This window comes from Pteropus medius, unplaced genomic scaffold (genome assembly GCF_902729225.1).
Source record: "Pteropus medius unplaced genomic scaffold, Ma_sr-lr_union100, whole genome shotgun sequence".
Classification (NCBI taxonomy): Eukaryota; Metazoa; Chordata; class Mammalia; order Chiroptera; family Pteropodidae; genus Pteropus; species Pteropus medius.
Window position 1 is genome coordinate 10,881,061 of NW_024340692.1, and position 21,747 is coordinate 10,902,807.

General features: G+C 35.2%; 1 protein-coding gene across 11 annotated transcripts in view; it reads right to left on the minus strand.

Annotated features, from left to right (window-relative positions):
• The window catches only part of KDM4C (lysine demethylase 4C), a 363,396-nt gene that overhangs the window by 183,911 nt on the left and 157,738 nt on the right, over positions 1 to 21,747 (minus strand). The window contains exon 12 of one of the 11 annotated variants that reach the window (XM_039880090.1): positions 13,422 to 14,078. The exons of the other annotated variants lie outside the window; for them this stretch is intronic. Within the exon in view, the coding sequence (XP_039736024.1) occupies positions 13,959 to 14,078 (120 nt within the window). The 3' untranslated portion in view covers positions 13,422 to 13,958. Of the gene's footprint in view, positions 1 to 13,421; positions 14,079 to 21,747 lie in introns of those variants that run through there. 11 annotated transcript variants of the gene reach the window in all.

Sequence of the window (21,747 nt, forward strand, 5' to 3'; positions counted from 1 at the left end):
TTTATAAATATGAATTTCTCTATGTCAGTGCTTATTTTATACTTAAATATATAAAATCTGTGAATGATAGTCAAATTCTCAATGTAGTGTTTTTCAACCTTATTTCTAAATTGTATCACTCTCCTAATATGATTTGTAGGTTGCACAGAGCTTAACACTCAGCTAAAGTGGTCAATTCTGGGTATAAGAGATACTTAACAGCCACCAGCATAAATATGCATTCTTGATGAGAATTTCCAAGATATTCTTCAATTTCTTCGAAAGCCAACTCCCAATAACAAATGAGATGCAACCAGCGGTACCCATATTTCATGGGATACATCAGTCTTCCCATGAGCAACTGAATATAACTAGATCATGGCTGAAAGAAACCAAAAGACATGGTTCATTGTAGAGTTTTAATTTATAGCTCAAAGGCATAAAAGTGGACTTGGAGGTTTTGAAAGTTAACTATCAAGAAATGTGAATCCTTTAGGCTAGAAAAAGCCAGAAATACCCAGGACCTGATGGAAAATGGCATATTAAAGAAAATATAATATTTTGAGAAAAGAATAAAAGCCTCTGCTGTCCCTTCAACCCATTAACCCAGAGGTTGAACACAGGATCTTAAAATCCAAAGAGTATAGCAATTTACCATATTCTCATTCCTTTTCTTCATTAAAAAAAATGTGAGAAAAGAGAAAAAGGGAAAAGAAAAAAGCCACAAATATAATCTCTATGTTATTACCATTTGCCTTTCTATGAGGTCTAACTATATATATATATATATATATATATATATGCATATTTTAGCATTATTCTACTATTCACATATATCAAATATCTACTATAAGAAATTACTACTACTGCTGCATCTATGCTAAGGAGTTAGCTAAAGCTAATGAATGCCAAATAATGGCTATAGAACTCAGGTAGTTTTGCAAAGTTATTCATATTAAAAAGAAATCAATTTTTAAATAAGTCACAAAACAGTAAACTCTTTTTAATGCAGATACTTAGTAACTCCTAAGATTACAAAATCAAAAGACTGATATTACAATTGAGGTAAGGTCTCAATATTGATTAAAAACTCTCTAGGTGACTCCAATACACTGCTATATTAGAATATTATAAATAGATTAGAGATAAACTGGTTAAGAAATGAGTTTAAAACACAATTTCAAATAAGCAATTTGAAATAAGAAGACATGAAGGAAAAATTAAGTTTAGTCTCTGACTCACATCATACAATGAAATCAATTCTGGATAGTTAAAGGAAATTATAAAATTAATAAGTGATAATCTGAATGACAATGATTATAATACTGTAGTAAATAAGGAAGCTTTTCTGAGCATAACACCAAATGCTGAACCTGAGTTAAAAAATAAAACTTACATTCCTTTATGGAGAAAATCATACCAAGGAACTTTTACATAGCAGAAATAAACCTGGGATACTCATTAAGATTTCATACCCCATATTATCCTCAATAATCAGGGCAAGTGGAACATAAAAATATGGACATAAAAAGGACTTTAGGAAAAATCTATCAAGAAACTGCATTTTTAAATGGCTGGAAGCCTTGCCCTCAGCCATTATAAAGATCCAGAAAACTCCAGATAGGAAGCATGGGCATTGACTCCTTTTGAAATACTTGGACATCCAATGTCTACTGGCATCTCTAACCCTTCCATTCTAGGAAGAAGTGAACAGTATGAGAATTTAAGTGAACAATTTGATGCCATGACTAGCTAATATAAGAACTAATTAGTATACCTGAAGCTTATAGCCAACAGATAAAAGGGGCGTGGCCTTCACCAACTGACAAGCCTTGCCATCCCTTTGACCAGGAGACCGGCTATACATCAAGGTCTTCAGAAGAAATCATGTGCTGTCACCTCTCTGGGAAGGACCTTATGAAGTACTACTGACCACCTACACTGACATAAAGTAAAAGAAAAATCTTCCTGTATCCATGCAAGCTATACCAAAACAGATCTAGATCATCACTCTCAAGACAACCAGGACACAGTCCCCATAGGTGACTTTAAACTAAAGGTTTCCAGGATCAATCCCCAGGCCCTAGAAGCAAATGGCACTACAATGTAGACAGCTTTCCCCAAGATCACAAATCAAGAAACATCACTATTACACCCTTCTTTAAAAGAACTCATATATATGTGCAGTTAATAAACACCTTTTTTACATTTTATAAATAAATAAAAAAGAAACTAAACAGAGTTCATATAATGCAGCAAGAAAACACTAATGAAAAAAAAGAATGTAAAGAACAAAAGAAATTTTTTTTAAACATAAAATAAAAATAAAAAACGTTCAATCTCTTACAGAAGTGAAAGAATTGCAAATTGAAGCGGTTTCCATTTTTTCCATAAAATTAGAAAAAAAATAGTGTTCCTATCCAGAGCTACTTAGAGTACAAAGAAATATAGTTTAGAAATTATAAGTTGGCATTCTTGAAAGAAATCTGACACAAAATAGTGAATATAAACACTTTCCACAGATAGTCCTAGGAAGGACCTAGAAATGCATTACATATTATGTATGTGTTTGTTAATCACAAAAGCCAAAGATCTGCATTTGAGTCTGTTAAAAGCAATGACCACTTCCATTTATTTTTCCTTCCCCCCACTTCACCTTATGTCAGGTGGCTGAAATATTTGGGATCTGGCCAAGAAGCAGCTCAACTGGGATGCATTTAAGTTGAGATAAGAGGTAAAATTTTAAATACAAATAATGAAAAACCTTCAGGATTACTTGATAATTACATTATTGAGAAAGAGTGAAAAAGACAAGTATTCTGCTGTGGGACATTAAATAGTGACAACAAAAATAATCTAAGATTCATAAGATACTGCTAAAGAACATCACTGACATACTGGGTAATGAATGCCATCAATTCAAAGAATTTATTCAATATTTAATTATTCATTGTACATACATGCATACACACAAACATACGCACATAAACAAATCCTCTGAAAAGCACGGAAATATTACATCTCACATATGAAAGAAACTTGACAGAGGTTTACACCAAATCCTAACAATCCTAAAAATCTGCACGGCATTACAAATGACAAAAGAAATGTCTGAAAGTTAAATTAAAAAAAAAATTTAACATAATAACCAAAAAAATATTTTTAGCAATGTTAGAGCAAAAAAGTAAATCACATTTCTATAATCGCTTTAGAAAATATTCCAAAACTGCCATGGAAATGGAACTGGAAATCAATGATAGGCAACCAAAAAAAGGAAAAATGTTATGGAAGAGTGTCATGTACACCTCTATGTAGTTAATAAAAAATAAAATTAAAAAATGAAATTATAGTATTGATAGATTATTAATAGAATGCCATTTTGCATAATCTATTTTCTATTGCTATAAATTAAAAAATATAGTAAGAATAATTTCTTTAAATATAGATTGTTAAAATTCCTGCATCTATAGTTTCAATTACAACCACTTAACATTCACAAGCATCTCCAGTTACATCAGCAACACCATAAGATCATGCTGGTCAAACAACTACTGAGTGAACATAATTTGTAGCAAGAAATTCATAAAAAATTATGTTCATTTAGCACAACTGAATTCACATGTGAATGCTGTAAATTCTGCCATAAATACCAAGAGAAAAGACACATCTACATCAAGTAAAATATCTTAAAATCCATGTGTTTTCAATTGTGCTGCTTCTGACTTATAAGAAATTAAATACATTTAAGTAGTCCAGTCCCTTACATGACCAGAAAAAGCTCCTTTTCCTTTAACTTCTCTGAGAGCAAATATAAGAACACTTTGCCTGCGTTTCGAAATCTTAACATGTAAAACTTTACTGCCACTATCTTCAAGAAATATTATTATGTAGCTCAGATTAAAACTATATATTTAATGAAACATTATTTGGTTTAAGCCATATTTAAAATCTGTAAGGACAATTAAACTTACGTGTATTGTTTCCAAGAGGTATTAAAATCCATTTAACTTCAGATTAATTCTCAGATTATAAATTTAATAGGCACATCATTAATATTATCAAGTCCTACTTGAAAAGTAATGATTTTGTTAAAATTAAGTTAAATAATTTAATCTTATGCCATTTGTTCCTTAATCATGAGTTCAAGAAACAAACACTTAGGCAAATGAATATCAATATAAAATATATCAATGCTACTTTTAGATGGTTTATAATCCCCAAATCACTTTGAATTTATGCTGTCCCACATAATATTTACCGCCAGAGTGTCAGGTAAAAATGGTCTGCTTAATTATTTTTAAAAAGAAGGTTTAACTGATTCTAACTAATAAAAGATAAATAATATTCATTTTTTATTGTTCACCTCAATGAGCTGAAACAAAAGAGAGAAAGTGTCTGTGTGTGCGTGTGCGCACATGTGTGTAGAGCAAAAACGAGAGATCAGAAAAGGCCAATGAGTGATCAGGATGGAGCGAGAAAAAAGCAAGATCAGAACTGTATTGAAACACAGACAAAAATTAAAACACTATACAAACCACAACAATAATCTAACATCCCCAGTTCCAGCTAATATGATTAACTGCTACTTTACCAATTATTCCTTTAGCCTGCTGTGTTCCTCTTGCCTGATAGATAAAATTATTGAGATATCAGATCACAAAATTGCTCCCACTTTCTGCCACCATCCAATCCAAACCAAAACCACTCTTCCATTGAACCCATTCCTCAAATTCAGTAAACAGGCCCAAATCCAATAACATAGCCCTCCTAGCATACATAGTGCCCCATACTGTGCTGTTTCCTTTGTTGCAAAAAGGCAAAAGATTCTACTTTATTGTATTTGACTACAAGGGTATTCCTGGTGGTTTGGTCAGAGGGCATCTATGGAAAGTACATTCAAGTTAATTTTTTATCTAAAAGTATCTCATATGTTTTAGAGAAAAAAAATGAACAGAATTTTCACAATAAAATTGAGTGCTAAAGTATTTTGATAGCTTTCATATATTTTATTGTACCCAATTTAGATTTTTAAAAAAGCAAAAAAGACGTGCGAAACTCTAAAGACTCACCAGAAGACACTGTATATCTACTGAATCATGATTTCAAACTATTAAAAGACACTGCTATTCCATCACGGATGTGCATGAAATCCTGCAAATGAAAATCAATTCGGAGAAGAGAGTTTAACACCGTCGTTTCCAAGCACCTAAAGACTTAACTATCACTGAAATATTAACCACTTCCTGGAATACCTAGGCCTTCTGAACCTGGCATAAATGTAAGGATGTTCAGTCAATAATAAATTCAGAATACAGAGCCAATTCAACAGCATAAATGTAAGGATGTTCGGTCAATAATAAATTCAGAATACACAGCCGATTCAACAGCACCCTCTACTTGTAGATAATTTCACTTTAGAGGATTTCTTAAACATCATAATTCAACAAAAATAACCTTTAAAACGGTGCAGTTTTAGCTGACACATAAATTTAAGCTAACCTGAAAGAATACATAACAATTTACCCTTTAGCCAAGAATGACTGAAAATTAGCAAGAATCCAGGTAAAAATTAAATCTGAACTTTAACACTGCTCTCCTGGCAGCCAAGGACAGGGAAGTGGCTCTAAACCTGAGCGAGCATGAGAAACACCTTAAAAGTCTGTAAAAACAGATTTTTCTGAAGTAGTCTCAAGACCCTGGTTCAGTGAGTCCTGAAATGAGGCCCAGAAATGTGTATTTTTAACAAACATTTCAACTGGTTCTGATACAGAAGGCCATACTTATATATACTCAACCAAAATACCCTTTAGTAGCAGACCAAATTGTGTCCACTCGGGCAGATCATTATTTGTGCATATTTTTAATAGTGTCCTGTTTTGTCAAAGAAGGAAAAGAAAATTTTTAAAATAATTTTTTGAATAATGATGATGACTATAAAATGTTTACAAATTTCTAAAGAAAACTGATTTACTTCTCTTAATATTTTTATGCTCTAAAAATACAACTTTTACTCTGATTAAGGGAAATCATGTTCAACTGCTTCAAATTTGGACAACAGAGATAAGCACAAAATTAAATATCTCCTGAAATCCTACCACAGAGGTAACCCCTGCTTAGCATTTTAGAATATTATTTGTTTTCTACGCTTCTCTGTTCCGGTCTTGAGCTTTAATTCATTACATAAAACGTCAGGGTCAAAAGAAAGGTAGATGAAGGCCTTAATTTTAAAAAGTACACAATCATATTACTAATAAAATCCACAGGCCTAAAATAAAGGAAACATTAGAATTAGTTTACAAACCCTAAAAAAAAGAAATATCATAACTGAGGGAAAACAGACATGACCCTGTTTATGCCAAGCTCATGCCCTGTTGGTACCAGAAGGGTAATGGCAGAAGTGACATGCTCTGACATTTAAGACACATAAAATGTAAGTGGGTGCTATCTCATGTAAAAGAGATAGCCATAATACCAGGGGGTAATAATAGAAAGAAGAAAACTGAATATGAGGAACAGAAAAAAACAGATATGGCAAAACAGACATAATAAAAAAAGAAGAGAAAAGGAAATCCAATGTAGGGATAAGTTTGATATATTAGGATAAACCAATTCCACCTTAGTTTAAGGATTACTCCTACTACTTCTCTGAAACTCATGAGTAATTACATTGTCCTACAGACCCAATATGATCAAATCTGTCTTAAAGAAGATGAAAATATACACATTCAGAATAACCGCTCTGCCAATTAACATCCACGATCCCTTTAAAAAGGGCTCTTTGTCACCTGGACTGTGAACTGTAAAGGAGCAGGAATCAGACAGATTCAGAGCTGCATTGTACCACACTACCAAGTTCATGCCAAGCTCACTCTGGCAAACACAGCTCAGGAAGCGTTCAGCATGGGAGTCAGGAAGGAAAATCCACCCACAACATCGAGGCAATGAGAACAAGTTCCTCTGTATACTCATGAACATTCAACTTTATAGCCTGGGATGTAGAAGGTTCTTTTATAACGAGTCCTTCTAGAAATTCTTAGTGAAAATAATTAGTATTTTAGAATTTTCATCACTACTTCATTTCCTTGGAATATAGTATGAGATATCTTATGCACACAGGTGTTCAGTAGAGGCTTTTTTAGTTTAATCCTAATCGATTACTATCATATGTCCCAAACGTAGACAATCAATTTTTAATCTAATTTTCAAAGAGTTAGATTATAATAACACAGTCAAAATAATGAAGTTAACTGTCTAGCTGACTGAAGAAGTACCAAAATTGGAAGTGAGCAAATTCAAATAGGCATAGAACCAGGCAGATAACATGATGAATGCAGTGGGCCGGGTGTCCCCAAAATAACTGGGCCAGCACAGGTGGCAGCAGGGCCCAAAGTACCTCTGTATCTGACTAGTGAAGGCAAGCTGAAAACTAGGGGGAACCAGAGACAGCTTGCGTGGTCTAAAGGAGCCAACCTCTGCTGGTAACCTGCCGAACGTTGCCCAGGAGGGCATGTCAGGACAGTGTTTTCAAATCGTCCTAGTTTTCAATCGTACCTGCAACTCCAGAGTTTTATGTAAAATCTCCTGATATTTGAACAATGGCCATTAATGTAATTCAACCATTTCCAAAACACTGAGCCACCGCTGTGTGTGCACACACTGTAGACTGACCATGGCCGATAGACTGCTAGGTACAGATTCTAGGCTTCCAGGTGAATCTCGTGTGGTGACAGACTGAGAATGACAGTCTGTCACCACACGAGATTCACCTGGAAGACAGCCATTTCTGACTTTGCTGCCATGAGAATAAGCATGAGGGTATTGATGAAAAAACTGACAATAAGCAAGTCACCTCATTTCTTACTCTCTTCCTTCTCTTAGTTACAAACACGCTCTACTCTCCTGATAAAACTCAAGGGAAAACAAAATGAGATTATTGGTCCATGAAACAAAATACAGTTTTTTGAGTGTTTATGTTTCATTGTCCCATGAATATGTTCTATTAATAATCTCATAATGAACTTGTTTTATATGATTTGAGTTATTGTACATTTGCTTCTAAAAAATAAATGCTTTAGGACAATAATAAACCTTTAAGTATATTAAGTCGTAGGAAGCGGGGAAAACTATTCTGGAAAAGAGCAGCAAAGACATTCTTAAAGAGAGAAGCGGAGGCAAAATTAATTACCATGAAACAAAAAATCAATTTTAAATAGCAAAAAATGCAAATGGAATAAATAAAATACATCCATACTCCACGCTGGGCCAAAACAGTAAAATTTTACACATCTTGATTTAAAATAAAAAGAGTAAAGATCCTTCTTTAGGGATCTGTTCATAGAACGAGAAATTATACTCATCTCATATTTTAAGGTAAAATTCACCGAAATACAGTAACTTCACTCTTCATCAACCACTAGCCTCATCTAAAATAGGAATGAATGCATTCTCCCAGCTGTCTGACACCATTCATCAGAAAAAAGAACAAAATCGATATTCACATCTTCACTAGATTAATTCTTTTTATCAAATCTTATGAGTTATTGAGCACTGTTCTTCAATAGAGAAAAGCACTTTTATCCTCACTACATCAAGAGGGTTTATAATTAAAAACTCAATATGAAAAAAGTTTTAATATGGAATTAAAATTTTAAATCACATACTGAGCAGTAAATGTATACAAAGTAACAATCGAACCTCTGGCAAGAGAACAAGTGTCATCTGAGGAGAGAAACCGGTGAGCCCGCTGCTAATGAACGTAAACGGGAACAGCCCCAGCGCTGAGGACCATCGTGAGGCTGAGCATGCACAGGCTTATGGACAAAGAGTAGGAAGTTCCAGAGCTGAAAGCCAAAGAAACTGTGTGGGGAAAGAGAATGAGGACACAGGACTTGGTTTGGTAAAGACACATGACTCGGTTGGGCCTGAGGGAATCTGTCTGAACAGGACAAATATTTTGTGGTTTTAAGTTCAAATAAAAGAATAAATATTATATAAAGCTCACCCAATAAAGACAGCCAAAGAGAAACTAAAATGACAATAAAGTAATCGATTTCTGGGGAAGAAAAGTGGTACAATTATACATCTAGTGATGTGTGGATAGTTATATGACTGTAAAAGACGAATATTTGGTTCAAATATGATGCTAGTAAAAATGAAAACTTAAGTATTTAAACGTTGGCTATAATTTTTCCCATTATTTCAATATAATTATGAGCTTTTAGAGCTGAAATGACTATAAGAATATTTCTGCCTAGTGGGTAATTTTAAGTGTTTCAAATTCAAGCATTTGTTTGCATTAGTATAATCCTCTAGCATTTATGTCCTATTTTTGTGGCAGTGGAATTGAGAACTGTTACAATTTCTACAAAAACTTTTAAAAAGTTGTTCTCATCCTACTCTCCAAAGTAGTGACAATAATGAGGTAGTAATTGTTCACATTTTGAAGCTCAAATGATACTCAGGTTGAGGTTTAGTGCACACATGACAGGAACAAGAAATGTGGTTCCTACCCACAGGATAAAGCTTAAATCTCTTTGTCAATTATTTCCTCTGCCAAGAATTATATATAATACTAGGAGACCATGGGAGTCACTTGTTGACCCGCATATGATAATAGTCAAATGTTTCCTTACAAATATCATTAACTTTTAAAGTATCAAGTAACACTCATTCATTAGAAACATACTTATGCTTATGCATTAATTAAAAATTACCCATTCTATAGTTTTAAGAAACTATAATCAGTGTAACGAGGTACTGATATATTTAACATCAATACCTTTTAAGGAATGTTTGCAATAAAACTGTAACATCACTGAATTGGACATAAGAATAAAACAAACTAACGGTAGAACTGAAAATATAACACATTTTAACTTTGAGTAAGAAGTTTATGCATTTCCATTAAATGAAACACGAGTAAGTTAACCTCAATGACAGTGCGACCATTTTATTACTGGTATATCGGGAAAATACGTGCTTATATATAAAAAAAAAAAAACAACCAATTTTGATCATCTTTCTTCTCTTCCCAGACTCTCCCTTGTCCCAAAATTTATAAAACCATAAATTCCACAGAAGTAAAATCCATTCGGAATTATACAATAGAAGACTGACAAATAAACCTCTAAGCCGCACACAGCTCTTCAAAATGCCCTGCAATGCTGCAATGATTTGGAATCTTGTGGTTTCCCATGGGGAAGCAATAAAAATCAGGGAGACTGAAAACAGTGCCAGATGAAAAACCAAACAGATGGCTTAGCCGACCAAAAAGCCAGCTGAGTTTTGGAAGACTGTTCTCACTTAGAGTATCTTCCAAAAACAGCTTTATGTGGTTGGTTGTAATTTCCCCTTTGTTTGACACTGTTAAGCTACCTTTTTAGCCTTTAAACAGGAGGAGCAAAGAAAATATTAACTTCCTTTAGAAGAGAACAAAAGACTTACTGTTTCTTTTTGCTCTCCTGGAAAGGTTTTAGACCTGAGTTTTATTCATTTAGCAAAATCATCACCTTCCTTATCCAGCTGCAGTATTCTCTGAAGGATCACAACCAATCCTCTGAAAATGGATGTTATGTCATTGGAGTGAAGAAACAAACGTATTTATTAAATATATAATATATCAAATATATAAATGACATATATTCAGTAAATGTGATTTATAAATATATATTAAGTTATATATACATACACGCATACATACATATTACTCACACGAACATGGAAACCTTGGGCTGAAGGAAGAAGGTAGAGGCAATCTGGATTGTGCATATAATTAGAATAAATTACTCCATGCCGTCCTATTTAGATGAGATATATCATCAATTTGTAAAAGTGTTGAAAGCAATTGACTAAGATGATAAATTTAAAACATTTACTCTGCAGCAGAGAAGGAAAAAGGAGAGGGAGGGGTCCCAGGACTCAGGAGACACCATACTATTCTCTAGCTAGTTTGGTGGGGAAGACTTTCAACATAGGAGAGCGACACAGGCACAATAGGTAAGAACTGCTTGTTCTGCTACAAGAGGTCAATATCCAATAATACATAGTATTACCAAAAAAAAAAGTTGCTTTTACTCACAAGTAAGAAGACTAGATACTTGGCATTATCCCCAAACAAAACCTACTACACCAAGTCACCCACTCTGCAAGATAAATGCCCTCCTTCAGGATATACTGCTATGTACAATACACAGGAGAATTTGATATGTATCTTCAACTATTTACCTTTCTATTAACCAACTGGCCATCTATTTTAAAAATCTGACCTGCGTTTTCTGTTTTCAGAGTATCAAACTTTAACTCAAGCTCAATTTTGTATAGACTGCCAGTTCTAATGTCTTTCGAAAACTATACGTCCTGATCCCATCCTTGTTGCTGTTTTCAGGGTGTCTTTCCTCCTCATTTCCTACAACAATCTCAGGATCTTGTACTCCTCCCTCCATGACAGCAATCTGAATTTGAACTCCCATTTTGAGATCCAAAAAAACACATACACACAAACACCTGATATTCAATTAGTAATGTAGAATTTCTAAGTCAAACAAATACATTATAACACCACAAACACAATATCAGTGTTACAGTCTTCTACTTAAAATCTGTTTTTACTGAACAATGTTCAAACCCTAAATGGACATGGAGTTTACAATATGAGCTACAAAGATTATCTCCCTACAAGGTATTTTGAACCCTGAGGCTAGCAATAGCCTTGCAGATTCTACCACTTTTACAGGAATAACTTTAACTTTTTATGATGATGATTCTTTTTAGAAACCTAGAAAGCTATGTAGTTGAGACCGTTAAGTCTTGCAAAAACAATGAACAAGACTATCAATAAACTTTTAATTCTACTATTTCCTATTGACTACAATAATAAATTAGTTGTACTTTTCTGCTTTTTCTATTCCTCTGATATAAGTGGTTATGATTTCCATACAGTCTACATCGTAAAACAGCCAAAAGGTTTTAAGTAACTTTGTGGATCTAGGTCTAGAACCTGTATCTGAAACCAGGCCAATAACAACAGATATTTAATCATCATTCCTTCAGTGCTAAGTTCTGGGCACTGTGCTAAAATTCTTACATAAGGTATCTCTCACAGTAACTCCATGAGGTAGGCAGTACCTTGAATAAGGGCATACACGTTAGGTGACAGAAATGAGAGTTAAGGGCAAATCTCTATTACTCTAAAGACCTTGCTGATAACCATTAAACTCTACCTCCCAAAATACGGTTTGCCCATGTAGCCTTTCTACAAACCGGATCCCAGAGAATGGACACTCCCACTATGTAAATAATCAAAGCAAAGGTCATTCTCACTCACCAAAATGCTAGAGTAGTCAACCTAAACTAGTTAACTACAGCACTCAGAGCAAGCCAAGAAAACTCAAGAGAATTGGTAAATGATTTCAGTTGGGAAACCTTTAATTTATCTTAAGATGGTATCACCTAGTTTACTGGACTGTCTAAAGAGATGATGACTTCACTGAAATGCAAAGTGAAAATATTAAGTGTCCAATGGCAATATCTTTTTTCTTGAGTTCTGTTATCTATGGATAAATGTATCTATGCACTGGTTTGCTTAGCAAATCAAGTGCATGTAAAGTAATACTGTTTATAAGTATACACATACCCACAAATTTCCAATTTTTATAGCATATGTAGTTTTTAAACTAGATACAAAGTTACTTAATTATGTGGAAGAAAAATCTAACAAGTGAAAATACCGATTTAGTGAATAATATAGTTTAAAAAGAAAAAAAAAGAAAACAAGCATCTGGATATCTTGAAATCATAAGGTATCTTTTTTTTAAGTTGTTAGTTTATGAGTTTGTTTCCCTTGTCTAGAGGATTTGAACAAGCTCCACGTGTTGGAGCTTTCTTCTGAATCTAAGTAATTCTAATTTTCATTTGAACACCAAAAGAAATTAAATGAAATTATTTTTTTAAAATCCAAACGAAATATGTGAAATCTTAAATATAATTATACTTGTTTGCCAATGTAATTTAATAGGTTTTATTAAACAGGGAGCTGGCATTTTAAAATTATTACTGTTTACTATTCATTTGTCTACTTTTCATAATGTCTTTTAAAAAATTCGAGCCTTAAATCTGGAATATATGTTCCTTGTGGCAGGAATCAGGAAATCTTCTTTTCTATGCAGCAAGTAATTCTCTACAAGAACTTAATGCTGTTCAGTGACAACAGAAATAACACAAACTACAAACAGATATATTAAAGCAATAAATTTAATGGCCTTTTATAATTTCTTGTTTTATACCACAATTCCTAATAAAAATGAAGCCTTAAATTATTTTCATAATAAAAACTATTGGTTATGAGAAATTAGAAAAATAGAAATATAAGCACACTTTAAACATCAGAAATATTATTTTTTAAAATCATGAATATTAACAATTTATCCTCATCCTGGTTATAAAATCTTAAGTTTTAAAAAAGGATCGGCTCATATTTAATTAAAGTTCTCAATAAAAATGAGAGGATATAAGCTAGTTTAGAAGTTTAATTTTAGAAAACATTATCCAACTCTGATTTTTACAATATGGAAGACTGGAAAATGGAAATTCAAACAATCATTCACTCCAGAAACAAACATATCAAAATCTTTGCCATCACATTATAGCTTTATGTTACTACTCAGCTGCTATGTTCTTGAATAAAATGTTTAATCCTTTTATTTTTATACATTGTCTTATGTGTATATTAAAATTATACATAAGTAAATATTAATCAAATTGCCATCAAGTTCAATTTTACTGGAAGGGCTTTTCATTTGCCCTTTTAAAGTCTACTATTTATAACATATCATTCTTTTTTAAACTGTATATAAAATTTTAGCCTAAAAGTTATTTGCAGAATCAGGGTCTCAGGGGAAAGACATTATTAATCAGAATCACTTTTTTCCATAAGGAAAGTTGACCCTGAATGTGGAACAAACCATTCTTTTCCTGAATCTGTTTCATTTCAGCCATTGGTAGCTGTGCCCCTCACCCGCAGTGCGTGCACAGATAACTAGATCAGCTTTAGATAGAGGCAGGTAATGCTGATGTATTTCTTTCCCATAGGCGAATGGCACCACCTGCAGAATTAAAGAAACCAAGGGATTTGGAACCTGTAGCAATAATTATCTCTCAGAATCTGCTACAACCTTTCTAAAGCTAACATCCTAATATCTATTGTTCCCACAGGAAAATTCCAGAATGTGCTTTACAGAAGTTGATTCAGTTTACTATGATAGTCTATTTTATGCCATTTAAATAAAGCATTACTTAGTACATCAGATACGTGTTTCTTAAGTAATTAAAAATTTTTAAGATTTTACTACTGAAGAGGTATAAATGAACTCACTAGAGCTCTTGTACAATTAAAAAAAAAAGCTAAGAATAAGATAATTTTTTTTTTCTAATTAGCTCTACAGCTAAGAGGAAAACAATAAAAATCTACAAGAAAGGTCATTACAAAGTGTGCTAATACAGTTAGTACCTCTGCACAACTGACATTTTGGGGCCAGATAATTCTTTGATGTGATGTACAGTCCTGTGCACTGTACCATGTTTAGGAGCACCCGTGGCCTGTATGCACTAGATGCCAGAGGCACTTCTTCATTCAAGACATTCAAAAATGTCCCCAAACATTGTCGAATGATCTCTATGGACAACATTATCCCAGCATTCAGAACTAGTAAGTTAGTGGAAGTGGCCACACACAGATTGAAGTTCGGCTCTCTCCTTTGGATGTGTGCTAGGGGGAGATAACTCACTTCTCTGTCTCTCTTCCCTCAAATAACTCATGAGAATTAATGTGAAAGGAACTGAATAGTAACTAGTACAACTGCTATGACTGTTTTTATTTTTAAAATTGTAGCATCTCTCTCTACTTCAGACTCCCTATGCCACAAATGTGTACTTTTTTCAACAAAAATTTCTCGAAGGCCCCAAACTAAGGGATTTAAAAAGTGAGGAAAGGAACATTACTAAATTTATGGATTATTTAGAGATTCCTTCTATAAGCCAAGTATTGTAGGCCACAAGAATATGATCTCAAATCCTACTTCCTACTCATAATCCACGCACCAGAGAACCAAATGATCTACTTGGTCACTGGAACACATCACATACTTTTTCCCCCCACTGCATTCTGGCTATGGCTCTTGTCTGATGGAGAGCATGACCCTGCCGCACGTGTTCCTACACACCTGAGAAAGCCCAGGATCATTCATGAAGTATTTTCCTGATGGCATCTGAATCATCTCTCTCTTACCCAACCCCCAAACACTGTGGTGGAATCTCTCTTATAGTGCTTATATTCCCTCAGGACACAAGTGATTCAGTGATGGCAACAGCCCATCAGAATTCATTTCTTTACTAAACTTCCAGTACCTTTTCTGCCCTCACTCATCTCTATCTAGCCTGCAAGGGGCCCAGCCAGGGCCCTGACCACATTATTATTTAAGACTTATTTTTAATTGGACAGCTATCTTTACAGAATTAATTGTAATTTTCTTATAGGTTAATATACAGCTCCACAGGAAACATTTTTCACAGAGAAAACTGCCATTAAGATATGACCAGTGCCCACTGACATCCACAGTCCCAACAAGACTAATATTCAAGAATAATATTCACTCAAATATGGAGGAAATTATTATTAAGCATGAATGGTAGGTTGAGGGTCCTTTATTAATCACCTAAAAGTGTCCCTGTTAACTAAATGAAAAATATTTTTTAATAAAATACTGATTGCTGTGATTTCTTTTTAAACTTTAAGTCTAACATCTATTTGTTGTGTATAACTAATTGTTAATCAATATATTTTTCACTAAATTGTTTCGTTCGGTATACATCCCTTTGAGCAACTATAAATCTACTATAGTGAGGTGACAGTACTTTCACACTGGGGGTGGGAGTGCTAGATGGAAAAACAAAGGAAGAATCCAGCAATGCCTGCTGCACTCAGTACAGGGGATCAAGGCCCAAGGTGTGTGTAGTGGGGGGAGACAGAGTACTCCAAACATCCAAGAGTCCAAAAGTTAAGCAATTCTATGTAAATACCAATGTCATCCTGAAAGATCCTGGCAAAAGAAGACAGTAGTCACAGGCGAAGAAGCGTAAGACTGCAGTAGCGTATCTCAACACGTACTCAGAGGATCATGGTCTCAGAATACTCTGTGGCGCTTGCTTCCAAATGTAGGCACGGAGGAACGGAACCCGGCTTCTACACTTTTACAAGTTCTCCAGGTTTCTTATGTCCGCTACTGTGAAACAACTACTAGATTAGAGAGTATCATCTTCTTACAACAGGAAAACTGATTGCTTAAAAAGTATGAAGGAATTATGCTCTGTACATCCTTTCAATCTATATTTTTAAATGAATGTCACTAAATTCTACAGCTGCTTTATTTTCTTCTCCGTATTCGGTGCTCAATAAAAAATTGATGCATATATACAAAAAGATTAAAGGAAATTAGAAAAACAACTAACGTTGACAATTCTGTAAATATTGACAGAATGGGACAGAAGTTATTTCGAGGACGTAAACATTCAACACACATATCTCAAAAAACCTACCCAGGGCTGCCCTGCAGAACCTCCCATCAGTGGCTGAATCTGAACTCTAGGAGGTCCCAAGAACTGCTGACTCTGAATAATGTGATTTCTGTAGGAAGTCTTGAGGGAGAGAGACACTTTCGTACAGCACCAAGGAGAGCGCCTTTCTCCTCTGAAAACTGAAACCAATTAAGTCAAAAAGCATCACATTGATCCAATTACACCAGGAAGAGTTAAAATGAGACTAACATCCCAAAGACCCTCAGGACTCATCAAGAGTGAGTAACATCCTTCAGGGGCCAATAAAATTAATGACATTTAAGAAATGAGACTCTTATGAGCCATTAAAGAAAGAAGAGGCAGAAGGTTGTAGAAATCAAGACTATTTTAATCCTTAAAAACTAAAGAAAACATGTGAAAGAAAACCTCTAGAATTCCTTCAAAATAGAGGAGATGAACTTCTCAAACATTCTTTTTCGGCACCCACAAAATAACCCTCCTTCTTACATAGTATAAGAGTATATACCTGGGTTGCAAACCTGACTGAAGTACCACATTGGTGACCTCAAGCAGGCAAGTCATGGACTTCAGTTTCTTACTCTATAGAGTGGGGATACTAAGAAGAGTTAACTCAACAGAACAGATAAAGTTCCTGGACCAGTGACTGGAGCAGAGTAGCACTTGACCAAAGAAACAGCCTCTGCACTTCAATTCCTGCCTTATTTTATAGTTTACATGCACTGTCTTCTTACTGAACTGTTGCGGGGAAGTCAAACATGATTAAATGTACACTGATTTGTGAAAAGTAAAGCATTACACTCAAACGTTAGCTGTTATTAACTTGGAAATTGAAGAATAAACATAATTAAAAGAGAACTGACACCCAGAATAGGTAAGTAAATAGTAAAAGGGCACTTAGTTTCTTTAAATGAGTTCAAGTCTCTTTCATTCCTTCAATATTTATTGAACAAAAGGCAGGAGCTAAGCATTTGTCTTCCATGACCTACACGAGATATTTGACATAAGCAAACACAAAAGAGAAAAGTCTAAGCACTATAATTAAGGTAAAGATAACTAGGGACCTCACGGTAGAGAGAGATTGCTTCCAGCTTCGGGTGAGCAGATAAATCTTCACAAAAGAGGAAGCAGTTAAAATGGCCTTGATGTATGTGTAGAGTTTAGATAAAGAACATAATCCAGATAACAGCATAAGGCAAAACAGGGAGGTACAGGTACAGGGTACGAGGTAACCCAGTTTTGCTAAAAACACAGAGTATAGGTACTGCTGGGCCAGCACACCGGAAAACAAGCTGCAGACAAGCCATAGAGGACCCTGAACATGTGTCTAGGAAAGCAGAGATCTAGCTAGAATGCTGGCAGCTGGGATTCCTAGCTCAAAATTCTGTCATAAAGGAATTTCAGAGTTTTGCATTCCCAGAGTAATCTGACAGATTTTAAAGGGTGGGGCTAGAGCCAAGTGTTAACCTTCAATCTCCAAGGTGGTTAAAAGGTGAATGTTTGAAAAGAAAGGGATGGGTAACAATGCAGTAAGCAAAGTGACTGCTCATGGGGATAAAATATGAAGGAGACATCGTCAACACAGCAAAAGACCCCAGCTTTTATCTGCCACTAAAAAGTAGTACCATTATTGGAAGAAGAGGACACAGGTGAGTGAGGTAATAAACTATATTCCAGGATTCTGAAATAATGTTCGAGGCAATCGCCGAACTACTGTCTACAAGCTTTCTAAAACTATAGTGAACTAGGACACACAAGTCCAAATAATGAGAGAATTGTGGAAAGGTCTAGCCAGTCAGTCAGCACTTCCTATATCTAAGCTCTGTTCTTGGCACAGGAGATACAAGCACAAACAAGACAGGTCAAAGTGCCTGCTTACAAGGGACTTACATCCTAGAAGGAGGAAGACAACCAAATCAATAAAGAACTTAGAGAAGAGGGCCAAGGACAGAGCTCTGTGGCCCTCCAAAATTTGGACTTCTAATAATGGAGGCTGAGAAATAGGTGTAAAGGCCTAGAGGTAGAAGAAATTACCAGAATCCAGAAGGAACATCCCTCCAAGGTTGGCCTGAGGAAACCCTGAGGGCAGGCAGTTTCACTGGGCCCTCATTCTCCTGTCTGCTTCCACTGCCTGCAACCAACTAGAGGCCAGAGGGCTACTGTGTCTGTTGTGGTGGTCCACACAGACCAGCAACCCTGGGCAGACAGCAGAATAGAGACCTGTGCAAAGTGGACTTGAAGGCAAAAATCAAAACCAGCCCACACTCTCAGTCATGATGAACTAAAATAAACAAAAGCTCATGCAACCACTAACCACCTCTTTCCTACATGTTCTGATTCTGCACTTACTGTGAAATGATATTTTCCAAAAAAGGGAGAAAGCCAGCAGCTATTTGAAAGAGGATTCTGGATTACCATATCTGAAATTTGTGAGAGAAGTAAACACTGTCTTGCCTAAGGCACCTGGGGACACATGCTGAGAAATGTTCCCCAAAATTACCACGAAATTTCCAAATATCAACTGAAGGAAGGGAGTTGAATACCCAACCAGCAACGTCTCTCCTCAGGCTCCTGCTCTTTTTCCCGCAGATGAAGATGAAAACTGCTGTGCTTGAAGACAAAGTATACCTACCTTTCATTCCCTGCCCTTCAAAAGACAATTCTGGATTCTGAAGTCATCGACACAGAAAGTATTTGAAACAAACAATGAAGAAAAACAGCCATTTGATGTGGTTATATGAACATATTTCTCTTTAGTCACTAATTATAAGCAATTAGGTCAGATACCAAACCCCACAAAACTCAGAACTTGCCTTTGATATCTGGCTATTCTATGTTCTGTCATCTGACAGCCCCTTAAGCACATAAACTCAAGATGATATTTCTTGGAATTTAATGAAGGTTAAAATTTACAGCCTTCCTTCTGCCACAGGAATCATTCATTCACTCAATTCAAATAAACCCAAGAACACAATTAACTAGCACTGTACATGCACACTGAACTTAAACTGCAGTAACTGCAGACTACGAAGATTCCAACTGCTGTTGTAGGATAACCATTCAATAATGCACAAGGTCAGTATCAATGATTTGACATCATGAAGGAAAAATGATAAAAACCACAAGTATGAACCACTGGCCCAACTCTTAGTCACATTAATCAGAAAAGAGAGTCAGATGAAGCATCAGTATAACATTTTTTGAAGAAGTTTATGAAGACTTTAAGAATCTGATTTGAATATTCTATATATGATAAAAGAGCTATCATACAACTATAATCTTGGTCACCAAGTAAAAGGAGAGAGGACAACACTTTCCACACCCAATAAAGAGTAAAAATATTAAATCATACTGGCTTTATCAAGTAAAAACTTGATTACAGAGAAGAAAATTTACACCTGAGAATTTAAAGCATATCAAAAACAGAAATCTCTCTACAATATTGTCTTTTAAGTTAATATAGAAATATCATTTGGGGAATAAATCTGATATGTCATCTATTTCTACAGTTAATACACAGTTTAAGTGGCTAGAACCAGGGAGGGAAAGCCAAGAAACCCATCTCTGATTTCAGGCCAAAGTTCAATGATTACTGCCAGTGAAAGGATCTGACCAATATTTTAAATTTCACTTCTGGAAATACTGGAAGCTTGTTTGTTGAAGATGTTAGCTGACTATTTCCAGGAATTCTATCTCTTCTTTTCATGGAAAGTGAGAGCTGTGCTTTGATAAAGGTAATACAGAACTTATTGTAGAAAATAATGTAAAAAAGTCATTTTACTTACATGTATAACTATGACAACACTAACCACTGGTAAAGGGCACTCCTTGAAGGCTACAGAAATTAGATATGTTCAGTGTTCGTTATAAAACAAAATGTAAAAGTGGAGATGGGATAGAAATTCACAAAAACAGCAGCATTAGTTAAAATTGGGCTAACCTATGGCAGATTAAAGTTTACATCCTTCATTGTGTCACTGTAATCAGTAAGTACTTAGTAAGTACATACTATATACAAGTGCTAGGTACTAGGGATACAGGTGTGAATCAGACAAAAATTCCTACTTTCTTAGAGCTTATGTTCAAGTTGGGGAAGACAGACAAAAATAAATAAATAAGCAAAAGGGCATGCCGAATGATAGGTGCTATGAAGAAAAAGAACACCAGGAAGAAAAAATAGAAATCATGGAGAAGGTTCCAATCTAAATGAGGAAAAGGTTTCAGTGAAATGGTGATATCTGAGCAAGTACTTCATGAAAAAACAAGCCATGTAGATGAAAGCGGGGTTTGGGGACGGTGGGGTCGGGGGGGCGGGTGGCGGGCCGGCACTTCCAGGTAAAGGATCATGGAATCCAGGGGCCTTTCAGCAGAAGTATGAGCTGAGCATTAGAGCTGAGTGGGCAAGGAGCAGGGAAGTAACAGAGGAAGTCAGAGAGGTGGGTACTGGCTGAAGAGTGATGATGTAGCATTTGTACACCTAGTAAGAACTTTGAGATGGGAAGCTACAGAAGGGGGAGAATGAGCAGAGAAATATATAATATGAATAAAGGTTTTAAAGGAGTCACTCTGGCCTCTGAATAAAGAATAGGCAGAAGCAGGGAGACTTTGGGAGTTATTGGATAGTTCAAGCCAGTGATAACAGTGGTTGGACCGGAGTAGTAATGGTGAGTATGGTGAGAAGTAGTCACTTCCAGGTAGATTTGGAAGGTAGAGAATTATGGTGAGAATTGATGTGTAATAAGAGAGAGACAGCAATGAAGATGTCAGAGTGTTTGGTCTGAGCAAGTAGAAGAATGGAGTTGATATTAAATGAAATGGAGAAACCTCTGAGAGCAGTTTTTGAACTTGTTTAAGTTTGTGAAGCCTATTAGACTTCCAAGAGGAGATGTCAAGTAATCAGCCTAGATTACTTGGCAAGAGTTTGTGAGTTCAGAGGAAAAGTCCAGGCTAGAGATATAAATTCAGTTGTCCGTAGTCATCAGCATATGGATGACATTTAAAGCTTCAAGACTAAATTCCATCACATGGGAGCAAGCACAGACAGAAAAGAGAAGCCTAAGGACTAAGCCCTAGAGTTCTCTAAGGTTATAATGTCAGAGAGATAAGAAGGAACCAATAAAAGAGGTTGAGAATAAAAGACTGGGTAATGTGGAGGGAAATCAGAAATGCCTTCGAAACCAAGGG